This window comes from Sinocyclocheilus grahami, unplaced genomic scaffold (assembly GCF_001515645.1).
Source record: "Sinocyclocheilus grahami isolate Dianchi unplaced genomic scaffold, SAMN03320097.WGS_v1.1 scaffold219.1, whole genome shotgun sequence".
NCBI lineage: Eukaryota > Metazoa > Chordata > Actinopteri > Cypriniformes > Cyprinidae > Sinocyclocheilus > Sinocyclocheilus grahami.
The window spans coordinates 528,217-547,829 of record NW_015505398.1 but is presented as its reverse complement, the minus strand read 5'-3'; the positions used below and the strand labels follow the sequence as shown (position 1 = coordinate 547,829).

The window sequence follows — 19,613 nt, the reverse complement described above, 5'->3', positions numbered from 1 at the left end:
AAACAATAATGTACAGTATGTGGAAAATAATGTGTTTTTTGAACCTTAAACCGCATAAACACATTTCATTACACCAAATACACAAAATAAATGTTCTTTTTAGCAGCATCATATGACCCCTTTAATAGTAAAGTAGTTGGTTAAGTTTAGGTATTGATTAGGGATGTAGAATATGGTCATGCAGAATATGTGCTTTATAACTAGAAATAAACAGCCAATATGTTAAAGGGGTCATATGATGCGATTTCAAGTTTTCCTTTCTCTTTGAAGTGTTACAAGCTCTTGGTGCATAAAGAAGATCTGTAAAGTTGCAAAGACTAAAGTCTCAAATCCAAAGAGATATTCTTTATAAAAGTTAAGAGTCAACAACGCCTACCTAAAACGCCTCGTTCTAACACGCCCCCACATATCTACATCACTATGTGGAAATATTAGTATAATGCCGCCCAAATGTGCATGCAAAGAAAGGCGACGTGGTTTCAGGAACCGCAGTAGTGTTGATGCAGCCATATCAGGGAGACACTGTGTTTCAGTGTGAAAGCAAAAGCACTTTATTTGGCTTTCCGGAAGTAGATGCAATTAGGAATCATTGGTTAAGATTTATTTACAATGGAACAGCACAACCCAGATGTTCGAATTTGTGCAACGCATTTTATGGACGACAGTTTTTTGAACCTAGAAGAGTACAAAGCTGGCTGTGCACAAAAGGCTATTTCTATAAAATAGAAAAAAAGAAAAGAAAAAAAAAAGGTCAATTCCGACTTTGCTATGACAATCTGGCGCTTCTGAATCAGCGACTGTAAGTATGTTTTGTTATTAGTTTAAGTATTTGCTATTGACTGTTCAAATGCGGAGTTTTGCGCAGCGCAGAGTAACGCATCGTGTGTGTGTGTGTGTGTGTGTGAGAGGGGAACAGGGTCACATCACAGAGTGAACTGCCTGTCAGAAATCATAGCATGTCAGCTGTCTTAACCACCGCTTGTGTACTGCATCATCACTGTGTCTGTCACGCGACTCTGTTACCCTTTCGGGCTTGAACTGATGGTAAAACTAACAACATTATTAACGGTCTTGATATTTAATTTGAAAGCTGAAGATCGCGATTATGGTAAGGGGCGTTACATTTCCGACGCGTGCTTGTGGTGTTCGACCAATCACAATGCACTGGGTCAGCTGGCCAATCAGAGCAGACTGCGCTTGTCAAAGGAGCGGGCTTTGTTGAAAATGACGTGTTTGAGAGAGGCGGGGCATAGAGGACCTACAATAATGTACAGTATTTGAAAAATAGTGTTTTTTGAACATTAATGCATGTCAACATATTCTGTTACACCAAATAATGATCTTTAAAATGGCATCATATGACCCCTTTAATAATAGGCATGCTAATAAGCAACTAGTTAATAGTGACAATTGGTCCCTATTACTAAAGTGTTACCTATTAAATTATTTGTTGGTACATTTTCTAGTGATTATGGAAGCAGTAAATCAATGATTAATGATGACAAGATTTTTGCCACGACTGATTTTGTCCCTATCCAACCCCAGTGATGTATCGTGATACAGGAAGCATTTACAACCGTCTAGGAGAAGTGCGTTATAAATGGCAGTTCTGTGCCGAAACTCGTCCTTTTTTTAAATGTGCTGCTGAGTGGTCGATTGTAACGCTCCGTGTCGACGAACATTCACACACACACACACACACACGCACGCACACACGAAGATGAAGGCTTACAGTCTTTAAAAAAACCACACAGGTTAATCCAGAAAGAGAAGGCCGGTGACACATACACTTCAATGTTAATTTAAGACCTGACGAACTCAAACCACACAGACACCAATTTAAATAGAGACCAAACAAGGATCATTAATAAGACACAGCTGAACCCAATGACGAAATCAAATCAATAACCATGACAACGGGAAAAGAAAGCAAACTGAGAGCCCAAACTAACAGAACTGTGACATTGATGCAGTTATGGAAAGCTTCAGCAGCAATATTTTCTCTAGCACATCGCTCACCGCATTACCCTTTCACTTTTCTGTGGCCTGCTAACCATTCTAGTGAAATTACAAAATGCAAACAAATGTGTCCCAACTCTTGTCATACATCCAATGACATATAACTGCAATTTTGACTTATGAGCAGAGAACATTTTAATGCTCTGCACTTATTCATCAGAATTTGCACCCTGTCAGTATAGCTGATGTTTAAAAGCTTTTCCAGTTGGTGTGCATTGATTCCCTGAGGGGGACGGCTGCTGCTCTCCTGCCCCCTTCTCAACCCCATGGTGGAGAGAAGAGTGGAAAGAAAGCAGTGATCCATGACAGACAGCCGAGGATTACATTCCAAGTATTTCCCAATTTCAAATGAGTCTGTAAGAGAATGTCATGATGTGCCATGGTCAAACTGATCACCACGGTGGCCATTTACTCCACAAACACTTTGTTGGTTCAAAAATCCTCTGTCGGCTGCCCTAGCACATAAAATCGCCTTTAACATCCGAGTGTGGTTCCTCCCTATTTTTCCCCTCTTTACACATCTTAGCGAGTTTTTCCTTGCCACAATGTGTATTACGAAAAAGCCCCATACAAATAAAACTGACCTGACTCAACCACAAAGGCCACAGCACATGTGAACAACCAGATGTAGACAACCCAATGTAAAATAACCAACATCCACAAAATTAAAAAATTGAATTAATAAACTATGAAACAAAAGAAAATCCCGCACACTTGAAAATCCCAATACTTACAAAAGTATCAAAAACAATAATTTACTGAAAATGTTTCGGTCTCATGACCTTCATCAGGCATATTCAACCCCTTTTTTGGTATTTTTTTCCTACACACCCATCTATTACCTGCAAGTGTGGGATGATTGATTGCTAATTAAAAATGTAATTAATGAAATGCCAAACTGTAATATAGCAACATACAAGACAATAATATATTTCCCCTGTTAATGATAAAAATAGGCTAATGATCAGCATTATGTACACTACCATTCAAAAGTTTGGCGACAATTTTTTTTTTTTTAGATTAAAGCCTTTTATGCTCACCAAGGCTGCATTTATTCAATCAAAATTCAGTAAAACAATAATATTGTTTAATATTATTACAAAAAATGTTTTCTATTTTAATATACTGAATTTTCTAAACAAAATTTTCAACAGTCATTACTTCAGTCTTCAGTGTTACATGATTCTTCAGAAATAATTTTAATATAATATAAACATTCCTTACTATTACCCATGTTGGACACACTTGTATTTATTTGGAATATACATTTTTTGTAACATTATACATGTCTTTACTGTCACTTTTGAGCAATTTCATCTTTGCTGAATATAAGTATTCATCTCTTATAACTTTTTAGATGGCTGAATTTTCTAAACAAAATTTTCAACAGTCATTACTTCAGTCTTCAGTGTTACATGATTCTTCAGAAATAATTTTAATATAATATAAACTATTACCCATGTTGGACACACTTGTATTTATTTGGAATATAAATTTTTTGTAACATTATACATGTCTTTACTGTCACTTTTGAGCAATTTCATCTTTGCTGAATATAAGTATTCATCTCTTATAACTTTTTAGATGGTAGTATGTATGTATGTATGTGTGTGTGTGTGTATATATATATATATATATATATATCTCAAACAATAACTTGATCTTCTTTGCATAAATTCAGTGCTCCATTCAGATAGGTTTAGCTTAATAACCATACAGGAAACACAAACCATATATAAATATAATTACATATGAGTAATTACACAGCAGTGAGATAATCAAGGACATCGACTACAAACTTGCTAGTATACTCACAGATCACTTATCAAAAAAAGATGTAAACATAGCGATTCAACAGCACCGCTAAATTAAATGCTGTTACTGCACATGGCTAATTAGCACATTAGATGCTAAACTGCTTACAATAACAAACAACTTGCAAGTCAACATATTGTTCTCATAAACAGTCTGTAGTTGCTAGAGAAATCTAGAGTCTTAGTCCTACCAGTAGCGTCTCAAAGTTGATGAAAACATTGTGGCATTTCCCAGGTGTTCTTGAATGAATGAACTCAGCATGCAAATTAATCCAAACTTGATGATTACATCAGTGCAGGTTTACCAATTTTTCTCCATCGGTTTCACAACCAGCAGCACCAGCGTAAAAAGGAGCAGTGTATGCACTTCACAAACAAAGGACCTCCGCACACTGATAATCAGACACACCTGCCTCTATCAGACATGTTACACTAGGTGTTCACAACCAATAGATTTGCTGTTTTTGATCAAGGTTAACTTCATTTTATCAGACATACTTTTCTAATAATTTAATAATGAATATATATTTCACTCAAATCCAAAATGAACTTAACAAGCACAAAGACATTTGTATTAGTACATCATTAACTGAATGTAGCCTATACATCAAAGGAAATAGGCAAACTTGAATAAGTTACAGTAACTATCACAGTATCTGTACTATTTCAATATATATCTGAACAAAGTGTAAATGCAACGGGTAAATGGCATAATTTACCTTATTATATTTTGAGATGATCTCAGCACGTTCCTCTGCTATCAGCACCTCTATGTCCTTCTTCATGTCAATATCTAGAAATATAGCACATAAAGAACAATTAATGACAAGGAGAAAACTGAATACTGACAAAAAGCTGAACAGTCTGAAAGACAGATTTTTATGTTTTGTTAAGGGCTATACATTTGTACAGATAAATATTAAATAGAGTCACTTTTTCCTTTGAAGAACGCTCAGCAGAATAGGAAAAAACCCAGACTGGTCATGAGTGCAACATATTCATCATATTCAGACTGAGAAACTGGTCCAAACTCAACTCTTGTTGGCACTGGGTAACCTGAGCTCTCATAATGTTTTGAAGATCCTGTTGGTCATATGAAGGCCTTGACTGTGTCAGAAACATTAGCCCCATGGGAACCACAGAGCCAGAAGAAGGGAACAAAGGTTCCTGCCAGGCTTCAGCTGTCTGAGAGCGCTGTGTGTCTGCTAAGTCTGTCGCACACACAAAAATAGAATTCGACCAAGAGAGTCACCCACTGCGGGACACAGCGCTGCATGACACACCATCATGTGTCATATTCAATATGTCCAGCCCATTGCCAAATCATACCATCTGACATTTAAAACTAAAAACAAGTGAACAGAGAAGTTGATCTATGTGTTTCCTAAAAACCCAATAATAAGTGTTTATAGCCATCTTCAGGCACAATCATGGTTTGAGAGAGACTATGCTTCCATGGCTTTCAAACCAGCAGAACCACAGGAAATAATTCTGTGCTTATGAATTTTGTACTACTCAATGAGAAAATCGTTTACTCAAAACCCCAAACCACGGTTTGAAAAACTGAAAGAAAAAAAAAAGACTTTACTAAGCATTTTTCTCATCAGCCACTGGCATTATATTACATTGAATATCCTCTCACTAAACTCACTCTCTGTCGGTATAAAAAAATGGGTTACAAGGGTTGCTGAGGTAGTCTATGGCATAGCCATTGTAAGTTATTAAAAACAAGTACATAAAAATTCTGGCACAACAACACTTTAATAAGTCCCAAAGCCTCCAAATAATCCAATAATCCATTTTTACAGAGACACACAATTTTTCATTGATGTTGACATTTAAACAGGGGTTTGTACTGATGTACCAAAATAATTAAATAATCAAATATTTAATATTTTTGGTAAATGAAAACAGTCTTTGCATTGCCTTCCTTCTGATCCCAACATTAGGAAAGAGTGAATTAACTAGTTCCAGATCGCACCTGTAAGAAATCTGAGCCAAGTTTGTTTACTTCAATTTACCACGGATTCGTTTACAAACTAAGCACAATTCCATGCTAGATTTTCAGAAAGATTGAAACTAAAAGATGATGCTGTGCCGACTACATCAGACAGTAATGTTGCATCACACAAGTGTGAGTAACTGTTTTTATTACGTGGTCACTATTGCTTTGTATGTTATTACAGATCATTGATATGTACTGAGTATTTGTAAGTTTTTAACCTAAAAAACAGCAGTGTCCATCTGTGTAGGATGTAGGCTGTCAAACATACACAACTGTTAGCCAATCATAGCAGTGGGCATTTACTTCAGAGTCTACAATCGCCTATTCAAAGGGAGTGTTCTGATGAGGGGGGGTCAAAACAGGACAGAAACTAGCCTATTACCTCTAGACAATGTCTTTTTTGATGTAAAAATCTTGAGAACCTTGGATGGGCATCAGAAAACAGTACAAAAATAACAACAACAACAAAAACAAAGGCAGTTCATGACCCCTTAAACCCACACACAAAAGAGTCACCTTCAAAGAAACTGATTTGAAATCTGAATAAGCTGGCCTTATCCCAGACTCCCATAAATAAACCAAGATGTCAAAAAATGTTTTTATATCTATCTGTCAGACACCCTTATCCCCTTCCATAAGGATAAGCGTTAAAATCCTTCCTTCTCCTGAGGAAATCAGTCATCTGTCACCCTTGCAGCAAAACCGTTAAAGGATTAGGTTATGCAATCTTTGATGAAACCCCAGATTATAAACCTCAAGACTGTCATTCTGAATGTGCGAGTGCTCAGAACAATGCATATTTGCAAATATTTAAATGTAATGGTCCAGTCAATCATACCATATATACACTATAACATATACATATAACATATCCTTTGGATAAATTAAGAGCTCTCCAGCAGGAATTCTCTATTCTGTGAGGTATTTCCTCTCCAAACCTCAGTTTGTGTGTATTTTTTGTTAGTTGAATCTGCTGGGCTGCCGCAGAGACTCAGCCTAGCTTTATTCTCATACCTTATATTCACCATACAATCTATCTTGGTGTGCCTTAAAGGGACCACATACTTTTTCCCTTGACATCCACTGAACTATTTTCCACCCTCTCTCTGACCCAAATAATGAAATAAGGGTCTTGATTGTTTGTTTCTTATCATTAAAAAAATTATTAAAAATCGTACTATTAAAATATAGTTTTTTAGTGAATTGTTGCATGTCTTCAACCAAATCCCTGCAGAATCACACAATGCATTTGCATGTCCTGTGGTGAGCATGCAACCTACTATTAATTTCAACAGAATATCTGAGAAATGCATTTCCACTGCCTCCCAAATGTGAGGTGTCAACAAGGCAATGGCAGATGTTTTCTGAGGGGCTTTAGGGACCTTGTTGCAATATTATTTAAATAATCTTAAATATAATGTTGTGACATGTGAAAACTATCTGCTTTTTAAGATTGGACTGCTGCATTTGACTTGAGAATGAGAGAAGAAAAACTGTGGTTTAGTAGCTCCGTTGGTCGGTTTGCGTACCATCCCCCTTTCAAGGGGAGAGAGAGAGAGGGACGCCTTACTGGGGACAATGATGAGCAAGCATTTCATACAGACCAATCAGCTGACAGTATACATCATCAGAACTATTTTGCAGAAAAAGATATACATTCTGCTGTACGTTATAGTATACTATTTCTAAAAATGTACGAAGTACAATATGTCAAATTTTACCACCGGCTTGTATCCCTATTATACTTGTGTATGTGTCATTCTGTTCACTCAAGTGAAATTTCAATAAGATTCAACCTAGGCTCATTGGAAGAATGCACCTTTATTGAGTTTTTATTATTTATTGACAAAATAAAAAAGACACTTTTATGTAACAATTTCTTCTTGTGATCAAACACAGAAAGAAATCAGCAGAGTTACTTGCTGAATTCATTGGATCAAAGAGTTTAGTTTCAGTTATTCCTGAAGAACAAGTATGTCAGAAATTAGGCCAAGACATTATGTTCTTGTTTGAATGGAGACTGGGTGGGCTTTTTATTTTGATCGCTTGTGCCAGTGTAAAAGTGCCTATTTAATTCATCTGGACTTTCCATTTTAGGCCTGACTGCCGCTCTTCTCCAACTCTGTTTAGGAGTAAAGTACAAGGGAAAATGTTGATCTTACACAAGGTGCCATAAATAGCCATTTCTCCAGAGAGCCGGAGTCTAACGGTTGGCTTTCTAATTGTCTCAGCTTTCACTAGTGTATGGAATGACAGGCCTTTCTGCTGAACGTCTTTCCAGCTGGATGTGAAACTCCATGCCTGACCTACTGTAGGAATCACTGCCCACTGGCCTCCAAAAATATAGACACTGAGGAGAGAATAGGTTCTCATGAAATCTATATCTATGTTAAAAAGATCAAAACAGCAAATTGAATAATGTAACATTATGCAATAACTCAGTGATAAGTCAATTAAAAAATATAAAAGTTCATATTCGGCCTTACATTACATAATGTTTGTTAATATTACTAACAGTTATACAATGTCCATTTGGAATAAGTTTAAGCACATAAGTGATGTCACAGTAATGATGGATTTGTTGTTCACTCAAGTGAAGAATATTTTCTTGAAGAAGACAATAACTTGTATGTATGACAGTTAAAATGAAGGGATCATTGTGGGTTGAAGCTATGAATTATTCATGTGTGCTGAATGAGGACTATGTTTGTTGGCAAGCATACATAATAAGAGTGGTCTGCGGCATTTTTAAAGAGCAATATGCATGCATGACACAACTTTCAATCTAAACATCGCTTTTAGTTATTCTCATACTTTTATTAAAAGTGTCTAAAAAGTCAAAAGACTATCAGAATTTGATTTGAAAACGCTGTCACTATATTTTAGTTTTCTGGCCCAGAGCTGTAGGTAGAAACTTACATAAGGTTGTTTTTTTAAAAAAAAAGCTTGTCACATATTCATTCAGTTTGGCGGAGGATATTAACACAAACACAAGGACTTCAAGTCGAATATTTCTCATTCTCAAAACATTGCACTACACCTTCGAGACTCATTTCAAACTGTGACATCAGGCCTTGTTGGCCAGGCTCCTGGGCGTGCACCGAAATCTGAGGACCAGACTGAGTCTAGTGTGGAAATGGAAAAAAAGACTATAGTGAGTGGTTTCAATAACTTGTATGTATGACAGTTAAAATGAAGGGATCATTGTGGGTTGAAGCTATGAATTATTCATGTGTGCTGAATGAGGACTATGTTTGTTGGCAAGCATACATAATAAGAGTGGTCTGCGGCATTTTTAAAGAGCAATATGCATGCATGACACAACTTTCAATCTAAACATCGCTTTTAGTTATTCTCATACTTTTATTAAAAGTGTCTAAAAAGTCAAAAGACTATCAGAATTTGATTTGAAAACGCTGTCACTATATTTTCGTTTTCTGGCCCAGAGCTGTAGGTAGAAACTTACATAAGGTTGTTTTTTAAAAAAAAAAGCTTGTCACATATTCATTCAGTTTGGCGGAGGATATTAACACAAACACAAGGACTTCAAGTCGAATATTTCTCATTCTCACAACATTGCACTACACCTTCGAGACTCATTTCAAACTGTGACATCAGGCCTTGTTGGTCAGGCTCCTGGGCGTGCACCGAAATCTGAGGACCAGACTGAGTCTAGTGTGGAAATGGAAAAAAAGACTATAGTGAGTGGTTCCCTTTATGCAAGAAAACAAAGAGGTCAAGGTTTAAGCAAAGCCAAGACTGGACAGTATGACGCTTTTTGTTTGAGGAAAGAGTTCTAATTCGGATAACCATATAGGTCTGCCCTGTTGACATTTACTGTTCCGATGTGAAAGGGAGAAGTTAAACATTTAGAGCTGGGGAGAGTAACAGTCGTCAGGGGGAGAGCAGTTGTCAGTGGTTAAGCAAGGACAATTGGCATCACTCGCACCGCCATCTGGGTGGGTCGTCACTGCCTCGTACGTGCTCACAGATGTAGAGCACTTCAACACACTGAGGGAGCCTTGTCTTGACTGAGAGTCTCACACACACACGGTGGGGGCAACACCAAGACCGATTATTAATGTGGAAAGTTGTTTGGTTAATGTACTTGAGTTCAGTGCTGTCGTTTTGTTTGAGCACAACACACGCATGTCTCTTTGCTGAGCCGCGGCGGTCTCTGTGAATCAGCAGCATCCACAACTGAACGGAACAAAAATTGTTGAACTTGAAAATAGTTTTTTGTGCAAGTGCACTTGCTAAATGAAGGCAGATTGTATAAAATGGATAAAAAAAAAACGTTTTCACAGCTCGCATCACGTGCTCAAACTCATCAAAAGTCAAGAGGAAGATGCGACTGAATTGATGCTTGAAGAATGGCACTTCCAGCAGCCATGATAAACTGTTGGCGGTGGCAAATTGTTATGCTGATAATACAATTTGTAAGGAAAAATGCATTAAATAGCGAGTTATTTCTGGGGAAACTTTTTCAAAGGAAAACACACACACATACGCTTGTCTCTTTGCTGAGCCGCGGCGGTCTCTGTGAATCAGCAGCATCCACAACTGAACGGAACAAAAATTGTTGAACTTGAAAATAGTTTTTTGTGCAAGTGCACTTGCTAAATGAAGGCGGATTGTATAAAATGGATAAAAAAAAAACGTTTTCACAGCTCGCATCACGTGCTCAAACTCATCAAAAGTCAAGAGGAAGATGCGACTGAATTGATGCTTGAAGAATGGCACTTCCAGCAGCCATGATAAACTGTTGGCGGTTAAAGTTTTCTATGCACAATTTGATTTGACGAAAGTCACGAGATATTACTCTCTATCCAATCACGTTGATGGATAAAAATAGGGATGCACCGATATGAAAATTTTGGCCGATACCGATAACCGATTATTCTTTATTTTTGAAAGCCGATAACCGATATGTTGGCCGATAAATCTATATCCAAATTGTTATATACTTTTTGAGAGCCTGATTACAAAAAAGGTCTCATCATTAAAAGCCACATCCCAAACACTAAGCAGCCTAGTTTGAATGGTGTACGTTTAGTCATAAAAAAGTCTTACAAATATATAAAATAATGCATAAATAATGCAAACAAGTCACTGGACATCATTACACGTGTAAAGAATCAAAATGAATGCGCCATAGATCAATAAAACGGAATAGCCTCTGCACGGACAATAGTTAAATTATTTTAATTACTAAACCATATTGTTGATGAAAATAATAAGAGAAAAATACAAGTAGGTGAAAAGGAACATTTATAATAGATGAATATTTCATGTTTATCAAAGTGGTAAATATTTCATGAAATGCTTTATACATGAGGACAAAATTAGCTCAGGCTGAGAGCAATTGCACCTCATTTCAATAAGAACACACACTATTATTCCTCCTGAGGAGGGCGAGGAGGAGAGAGACAGAATGTGAGAGCAGGAAGAAGAAAGGAAGAAAAGAGTTGAAAGAGCAGTTGAGCTGTGGGAAAAGAGAAACTGAGAGCAAGTGTTCTTGAGAATGAGTGGAGAGGGCAGTCGCAGAGTGGTGGATGCAACAGGGCAAGTAAATGGAATAATGATGCTGTTTTCTCTTTGATATTAGCAAAAATTCAATTACAACTGAGATAAGAATTATTAAAGTGGCTTATTCATTTGATGATAGTCTTAAAGTTTAGATCTTAAACTATTAAGGGAAAAAAGCAGTCTGTTGATTTTTTTTTAGGGATGCACCGATATGAAAATTTTGGCCGATACCGATAACCGATTATTCTTTATTTTTGAAAGCCGATAACCGATATGTTGGCCGATAAATCTATATCCAAATTGTTATATACTTTTTGAGAGCCTGATTACAAAAAAGGTCTCATCATTAAAAGCCACATCCCAAACACTTCAACATAAGCAGCCTAGTTTGAACGGTGTACGTTTTAAAAATATTTTTACTCTCCCATTACCAAATTTAGTCATAAAAAAGTCTTACAAATAAATAAAATTATGCATAAATAATGCAAACAAGTCACTGGACATCATTACACGTGTAAAGAATCAAAATGAATGTGCCATAGATCAATAAAACGGAATAGCCTCTGCACGGACAATAATTAAATGATTTTAATTACTAAACCATATTGTTGATGAAAATAATAAGAGAAAAATACAAGTGGTTGTTGTTATTAATAATATATCAATGATTTTGAAAAAGTAACAAATTAATACCACTGTTTTAAATAGCAGCCGTTTGAGCTGCGCTTGCTGAAGCTGAAGAGCTGAATGAACACGGTAAACTGAAGCGTTTTGGTGGCAGCTTATTTAACTCAAGGAAATGCATCCTGAGATTAATATTAATACAACATAAACATAATATTACAACTTATATATGTACAAAATGACGCAGTTATGGCGTGCTATAGTCAGAATGTGTGATCCTGTTGTGGATGTGTTCTTCCCATAACAACGCACTGAAACACAGCAACTAAACGCAAAGAATACACAACGTTTTATTATAATAATGATCTCATTAGAATGTTATATACACTACATTCCCAATCATTTAATGTTGTGCACTGCTGTTTGAGCTGTGTGCGCTGAGCTAAAGATGATCACCGGTAAACTGAAGCGCTCTTTTAACTTAACCAAATGCATTCTATATGAGATAAATCAGATATACATCAAATAAACACAATATTACAACGTACAATTGCACAAAAGGCTGCAAACGAACAGCGCGCATCTGAAGTGTCTCTGAAGGAAATAATGCATTATTTATTGGCTTTAAGATATCAGCCAAATTTTCTTATCAGGCCGATACCGATAACAGAAAAAAATAGCATTTATTGGCCGATACCGATATGGTGGCCGATATATCGTGCATCCCTAGATAAAAATTAAATTAAAATAAGCATGTAACGACCACAAACAGAGGAAAATAGCGGAGCAAAAGTACTGATACTTCACTTAAAATGTACTCAAGCAAAAGTAAAAGTAAAAGATAAAAATTAAATTAAAATAAGCATGTAACGACCACAAACAGAGGAAAATAGCGGAGTAAAAGTACTGATACTTCACTTAAAATGTACTCAAGCAAAAGTAAAAGTAAATTTTTTTTTAACTACTCAAAAAAGTACAATTACTGATAAAAACTACTTAATTACTGTAACGTGAGTATTTGTAATTCGTTACTTCACACCCCTGCTGGTAACTGAGTAGTAGTATGCTGGAATGGTACCAGTTCCCAGTTTTACACAAAATATATAGAGCATTTTTTTAAATAAACAAAAATATATTATATAATATGAACTCCTCCCCACAGAGGTAAGGATACCTTTGATGGAAAAACAAATCCTGGAGAGGAAATACTAATAAGAATCTCCAAAACTTGAAGCATGCAAAAAACATCTGGTAACACTTTAAGTGGTTGAAGGAAGGAAGGAAATGTGCAATAGCTACATATGAACCAAACTGTAATGAAAACTATGTCTCATGTTGGAGCCATGGCCTAGTGGTTAATGCATGTGCTCTACATACACAGGCTTCTGCACAAAATGATGCAAATAGTGTATTTGAACTTATAACAGGGCTGTAAAGTGCAGCATGTATGTCGGACATGCTATGTAAAACGGCCTGTACAATGGCCTGTAGTCAAGTCAAGTCAAGTCACCTTTATTTATATAGCGCTTTTAACAATACAGATTGTGACAAAGCAACTGAACAGCATTAATTAGGAAAATAGTGTCAATAATGCAAAATGACAATAGTAAACACTAATTTTTCAGTTAAAGACAGTTCATCATTGAATTCAGTGATGTCAACATCCAGCTCAGTTTAAATAGTATTGTAGTACTGTACTGTACTGTAGTATGTGATACAGTTTTGCATGTGTGTGAGAGACAGAGCTACTTTTCTGAAGCAAGGATTTCTGTGTGCTTGTTTGTGTGTGGTGTGAAATCGACAGGCCACTGCCACTGTATTTTACTTGGTAGTCTAATGGTTTAGAAAATAATGTCTTGCCTGCACAGAATCCATATATCCAACTCCATTTCCCACAATTCCTATTGGTTTGCACATGAAAGATTTAAGTGATGTCTGTCACAGTGCTACATTTGTGTGGCCTACGCTACAAAACTTTCAACCTCTGTAGCACCAGTGCTATGTGCAATCATAAAGTTAACATACAGCCCTGTACAATGTGTAAACTTATAAAATAATGTGCTAGGCAGAATCTGGTGTACAGCTTACATTTGTAAATTATTACAGCCTCTGGAGTATTTATTTATATCGCATTTATACTGATGCATTCGGCAGATGCCTTTATTATAATTTTTTTCTTCTACACTGCATTTAAGGTACACATTTTATAAAACATTTGAAAAATAAATGTACTATTTTATTTTACTATTTGTTTTAGTTGAATCATAAAGTTCAGAGAAATCTTATTTTTTTTATTTCCAATAAATGCATTATGCTTCTAGATTCAATGAGCATTTTTGAGTGTAAAATAAAAATGAGCTCAGCACTGACGAAAATAACTGATTTAGATTGTTTTGCTAAAATTGAGCAGGTTTAATACATAGCAGATAGCACTCCATACTCCACAGTTATTTTACATTGCTTCAGAGATTTCTTACTCTCAAGAACAACCCTGACAATAAGGATATTAGTGACCTACAGTAACTGTCTCTTTGCTACTACAGTATTTACTGCACTATTCAGCATCAACCCTTGTGTGAGATCAATACAGAGAGCACACAAAGTAATCACTTTAGTGAATTAAAAAAGACTAAATAGAGGTCAGAGTCATAGCCTAGCATCCAATGAACTGAGCTATGTTGCTCATTTAGGGGATGCAGGTTTAAATCTGATGCAAATTTGAGACAGGGAGAACAGTAATTTCAGCCTGTTCTCCCTTGTCATTTCCTGCCCCACTTCTCTACCGTAGCTCTCAATACTACAGGGAAAAGACTTAAAAATAAAACTTAATAAAAGAAAGCCTTGAAATTAAACTAGCTGATTTAGATAAATCTCATTGAAGAGAGTGTGTGTTTTAATGTCACCGCCACTGACTGATAAAGCTGTGGCCATATGGATAACAATTATGGGTAATGGGGGTGGATAAAAAGCTCATTATGCAATAACCATTATTTATTTATTTAATTTACAATAAAAAACAATAGCTGGCCAAGCAACAGAGATCTACTGCAAAAATGGCCTTTAGGCAAATTGTGGTCTGACAACAGAATAGATAATTTAGCTAGCTCATCCTAATGACAAATAATTATAACCATTATTCTTGACAGTCAAGAGTTAGCATTGCATAATTCAACAGCAGAAAAATGTGGTGCTTAAAAACATTATTTGGCTTAAAGGGAGGGATGTCTGTGTTCATTTACTCAGCACCATGTCCTTCCAAACTTGTGTGACTTTTGTTCCTCTTCAAAAGACACATTTTCAGTGAAACTTGAGAGATTTGCTGTCCTTCAATTGAAAGTCTATTCCATATTTGAGCTGCCACAAGAACCAATGAGGGTTATTCTTATATATCAACTGAGTACGGTTGAGCTTCCATGTTGCCAATATTTGAAGAGCTCCATGTATGAGCATTGACCAATGTTTATTTGTAAATAAAAGCCTCAATTAAATCTGTTCATCATAGTTTCTCTTTAAAAGACATGTCACTTGATTCATATGGATTACTTTTATAATGCCTTTATGAACTTTCTGAAACGTCAAAGTTTTGGTTGAATGGACTATAGTTTCAATAGTTCATTGAAATTGTATTAAAAATCGGGTTATTCTTATATATCAACTGAGTACGGTTGAGCTTCCATGTTGCCAATATTTGAAGAGCTCCATGTATGAGCATTGACCAATGTTTATTTGTAAATAAAAGCCTCAATTAAATCTGTTCATCATAGTTTCTCTTTAAAAGACATGTCACTTGATTCATATGGATTACTTTTATAATGTCTTTATGAACTTTCTGAAACGTCAAAGTTTTGGTTGAATGGACTATAGTTTCAATAGTTCATTGAAATTGTATTAAAAATTTCTTCATTTGTGTTTTGAAGATGAAAAATAAGTCTTACGTGTTTGGAATGAAATGGGGGGTGAGTAAATGATTCATTTTTGGGTGAACCAACTCTTTACAGGCAATATTTGTGAAGGTTTTAAGCAATGCAGTGTCACAGTAGCAGATATTTATAATCAGTTCTGAGTAAATGGATTTAAAAAATGCATGTCTCTAATGTTTTAGGACAAAGACTGAAACATACATAAACAGATTCATAAGAATAACTAATCCCTATGACATCAACAAAAAGCAACAGAAGATAATGTGCAGTCTAGTCTCAGTCTCAGACAGCACACCCACAGACCTCCCACAATTCATTCACTGACTGTCTGATTGCACCCAAAAATGACTGAAATCACCAGTTAAAACCTGGAAACAAAGTAAAGTTGTATCGTATTTTGTCCTCACTCAGAAAGTCAGATTTTTTCTGTATTCCCTGTTAAACAGATTTGACCAGATTGCAATGAAGACCAGACACATTATGCCATAGTCAAAAGTCTGGCTACACACAAGTACACCTATCAGTGAACAATTTATATGTCTGCCAGATGAGCAGTGTTTATATTTAGTGACTCAGCCATCCATAAACAGAGCCACGTCAGTTTGTTACACTGGTATGAACGTTCATCTGAGTACAAAAAAACTGGACACAATTCAGTGAAATCTCTCTTCTGACCATCACTGAAAAGGTGTATCCCATATTTTAAAATACGAGACAATACAACCATTTTGGAAAATTAACTGAAGGATTATAAATAGCATGCACTAACACACATTTACAGGTTGCATTTGAGGCTGTGAGCAAAAATGTTTAAAAGTTATTCTGCTCTCACCTACAGTTAAATGAGACAGGCCAGTATGAGCAATATGAGGGCAAAATGACTGTAAAATACATCTGCAAAGAAGCCCACCCAAACGCTTACACACAGATCTGTCACTGGCCTACTTCCATCTACTGAACATCTGTGTGTGGAAAGGCAAAAGCAGCATAATTTACCCTCTAAATATGTGTGCATGTTTGTGTATGGAAAAAAGAGAGACACACTGACCATGTTTTCTCTTATGGAAACACTGGAGATGTTCTCTCTTTGGATATTATTTAAGCAACTCATAAAATCATAAAAATACACAAGAACAGTGACTTGCAAGATGTAGGTCATGAGACCAAACAATGTCTTTCCTAAATAGCTTGGCTTCTCACTGTCTTTATCTAATATTTACCAGAATTACCTTTGTTTTGGTTTGCACAAATATAAACATTACAGTATGTTGGATATTCTAAAGAAGACCACATCATATTCTGATTATGTAAGTGTTATGTGTGCAAACGCATAACCAGATTAAGCCAATAATCCAGTTTCTACATTCTACTTATTGCAGTTTATAGTGTTATAATGTGTGTTATTTTTAATGATATGACCGAGAATTAATGAATGAGTGCATTTCTGGTAACTCCAAATAATAGCAGTTTATTCATAATATGCTGATTATAAAGGAATATTCCTCTAAAATCATATTCCACTATAATGAATGAGTGCATCTCTAGCACCGCCAAACAGTAAAGCAGAATAAAGGAACCAAAACATAACCACCCAATCAAAAACAATAAAAGAATGTGTGCATGTAAACCTGCCGTTAAGAAAGAAGAAAGAGAATGCAGAAATGCAGACACAAAGGAAAGCATCAGAGATGTGTCTGGAATAAACGAATCACCTGAACTGCACCAGACTGAAGGATGCATTTCAGAGCTGTGATCAAGAGGGAATGTTAGTAAACAGCTTCGATTAAAATCCGCTGAAAGTGAATGGTCTCTATTGCTTTCTCTCGTGCATTTTCATAAACTGGTTCTTAAAATAACTACCAATTATACGTGCATTTGGATTTAAATCGACTGAATTAATTTAAAACAGGCGACATAAATAACCGAGATGTTGGTAAATGTGGTGGATTTCAAAACGCTCACAGCCTAGTTGCAAAATTATAATAAATATAACTATAATAGGCTACATATAATTTATTACAATGAGAATCACTTAAAATTACACTCTGTTGTGTCGTTGCAGTACTTTCTGTGGCTATATTGGATCTTGCATAATATCACTGTTATGGTATGCAACATTCAGGAGCAGTGAGAATAAACAGAGAACCGAATGCTATAATAGCGAATTCATAAATAAAATCCCCATAAATTGAAAAATATATATATGTGTATATTACCGTTTAATTGAAACGTCTCTTCATTCCTTCGTCGCTGGAAACATGGGAGGTAAAGCGAAGTGAATAGCTAAAATCCCGTGGCGAATACAATAGCTGCATGTAACCGTATTGAGAAGAGCGCAACGCAGCACGTCAGAGAGCAGCCTACAGTTCGATCCTGGCTGGCAGCTGGTCACGTGATCTGCCAGTACAGCCTGCTGTGGACCGCTGCTGGCAGGGTAGGTCACGTGACAAACTATGGAAATGATGACCGTCCATAGGCATCTATTGAGCAAGCGCATCTACACCTCTCAGTGATAAAGAATGTTATACAAACTTTATGCAAAATGTCTAAACATTTTGGTGTGGTTTGTGTTGAGCCTTAAAGGGATAGTGCACCCAAAACTGAAATGTCATGTTTTAAAGAGGCTCTTCCATGTTCAAATTTAAAGCACAATAACCTTTCAAATAATATTAAAGATATGGAAAAGACAGGCAGACAGACAGATAGCCAGACAGATGTCTGTTGTCAACAAATCGAAGAGAGAATGGTGAAATTGTGCCCTCTGTTGGAGATTGCGTGATAATGAGTAGGCCTACATGTTTGATGGTATAGGCCAGGGGTAGGCAAGTTCGGTCCTACAGAGCCGCATTCCTGCAGAGTTCAGCTCCACCCCTGAAAAAAAAAATTCACCTGCCTATAGCCTTAGTAATCCTGAAGACATTGATTAGCTTGTTCAGGTGTGTTTGATTAGGGTTGGAGCTGAACTCTGCAGGCTCTCTAGGACCGAACTTGCCTACCCCTGTTATAGGGTGACACATTAGGGCAATTTTTTTTATTGGTTTATAATACAACAATGGTGTTGAGAGGTGTAACGTTTTACAGTTTTTCTCAGTCGCTTTGGTGCATTTCTCAGATCAGAAGAAACAATTATATGCAAATTGGACTACTCGGGTCATGCTGTGTTTATCCAGTTAAAGGAACCATTACATCTCAAGTGTAAACTACTCCTCAGTTGTAAATGTTTTACAAACCTGGTTTTGAAAGGTTTTGAATACTTTGGAGTGTGTACTGCAATGTAAGGGCTGGCTGGTGAGGGTGTAGACCAGGGGTAGGCAAGTTCGGTCCTACAGAGCCGCATTCCTGCAGAGTTCAGCTCCAACCCTGAAAAAAAAAATTCACCTGCCTATAGCCTTAGTAATCCTGAAGACATTGATTAGCTTGTTCAGGTGTGTTTGATTAGGGTTGGAGCTGAACTCTGCAGGCTCTCTAGGACCGAACTTGCCTACCCCTGTTATAGGGTGACACATTTGGGCAATTTTTTTTATTGGTTTATAATACAACAATGGTGTTGAGGGGTGTAACGTTTTACAGTTTTTCTCAGTCGCTTTGGTGCATTTCTCAGATCAGAAATGAAATTTTCAAAACTACTTGTTCAACCTCCACATCATCTAGTCATTTGTACACATCATAAAAGCAGTTTCTCATTCTTTTGAACAAGTTGCG

At 36.3% G+C, this 19,613-nt stretch overlaps 1 protein-coding gene across 1 annotated transcript in view; it reads right to left on the bottom strand.

Annotated features, from left to right (window-relative positions):
- The window catches only part of LOC107596424 (USP6 N-terminal-like protein), a 36,585-nt gene extending 18,331 nt beyond the window's left edge, over positions 1 to 18,254 (bottom strand). Inside the window, exons 1-2 of the mRNA XM_016287160.1 lie at positions 18,128 to 18,254; positions 4,553 to 4,626 (exon numbers count right to left, since the gene is read on the bottom strand). Of these exons, the coding sequence (XP_016142646.1) occupies positions 4,553 to 4,618 (66 nt within the window). The 5' untranslated portion in view covers positions 4,619 to 4,626; positions 18,128 to 18,254. The remainder of the gene's footprint in view (positions 1 to 4,552; positions 4,627 to 18,127) is intronic.
- Between the last annotated feature and the right edge of the window lie 1,359 nt (positions 18,255 to 19,613).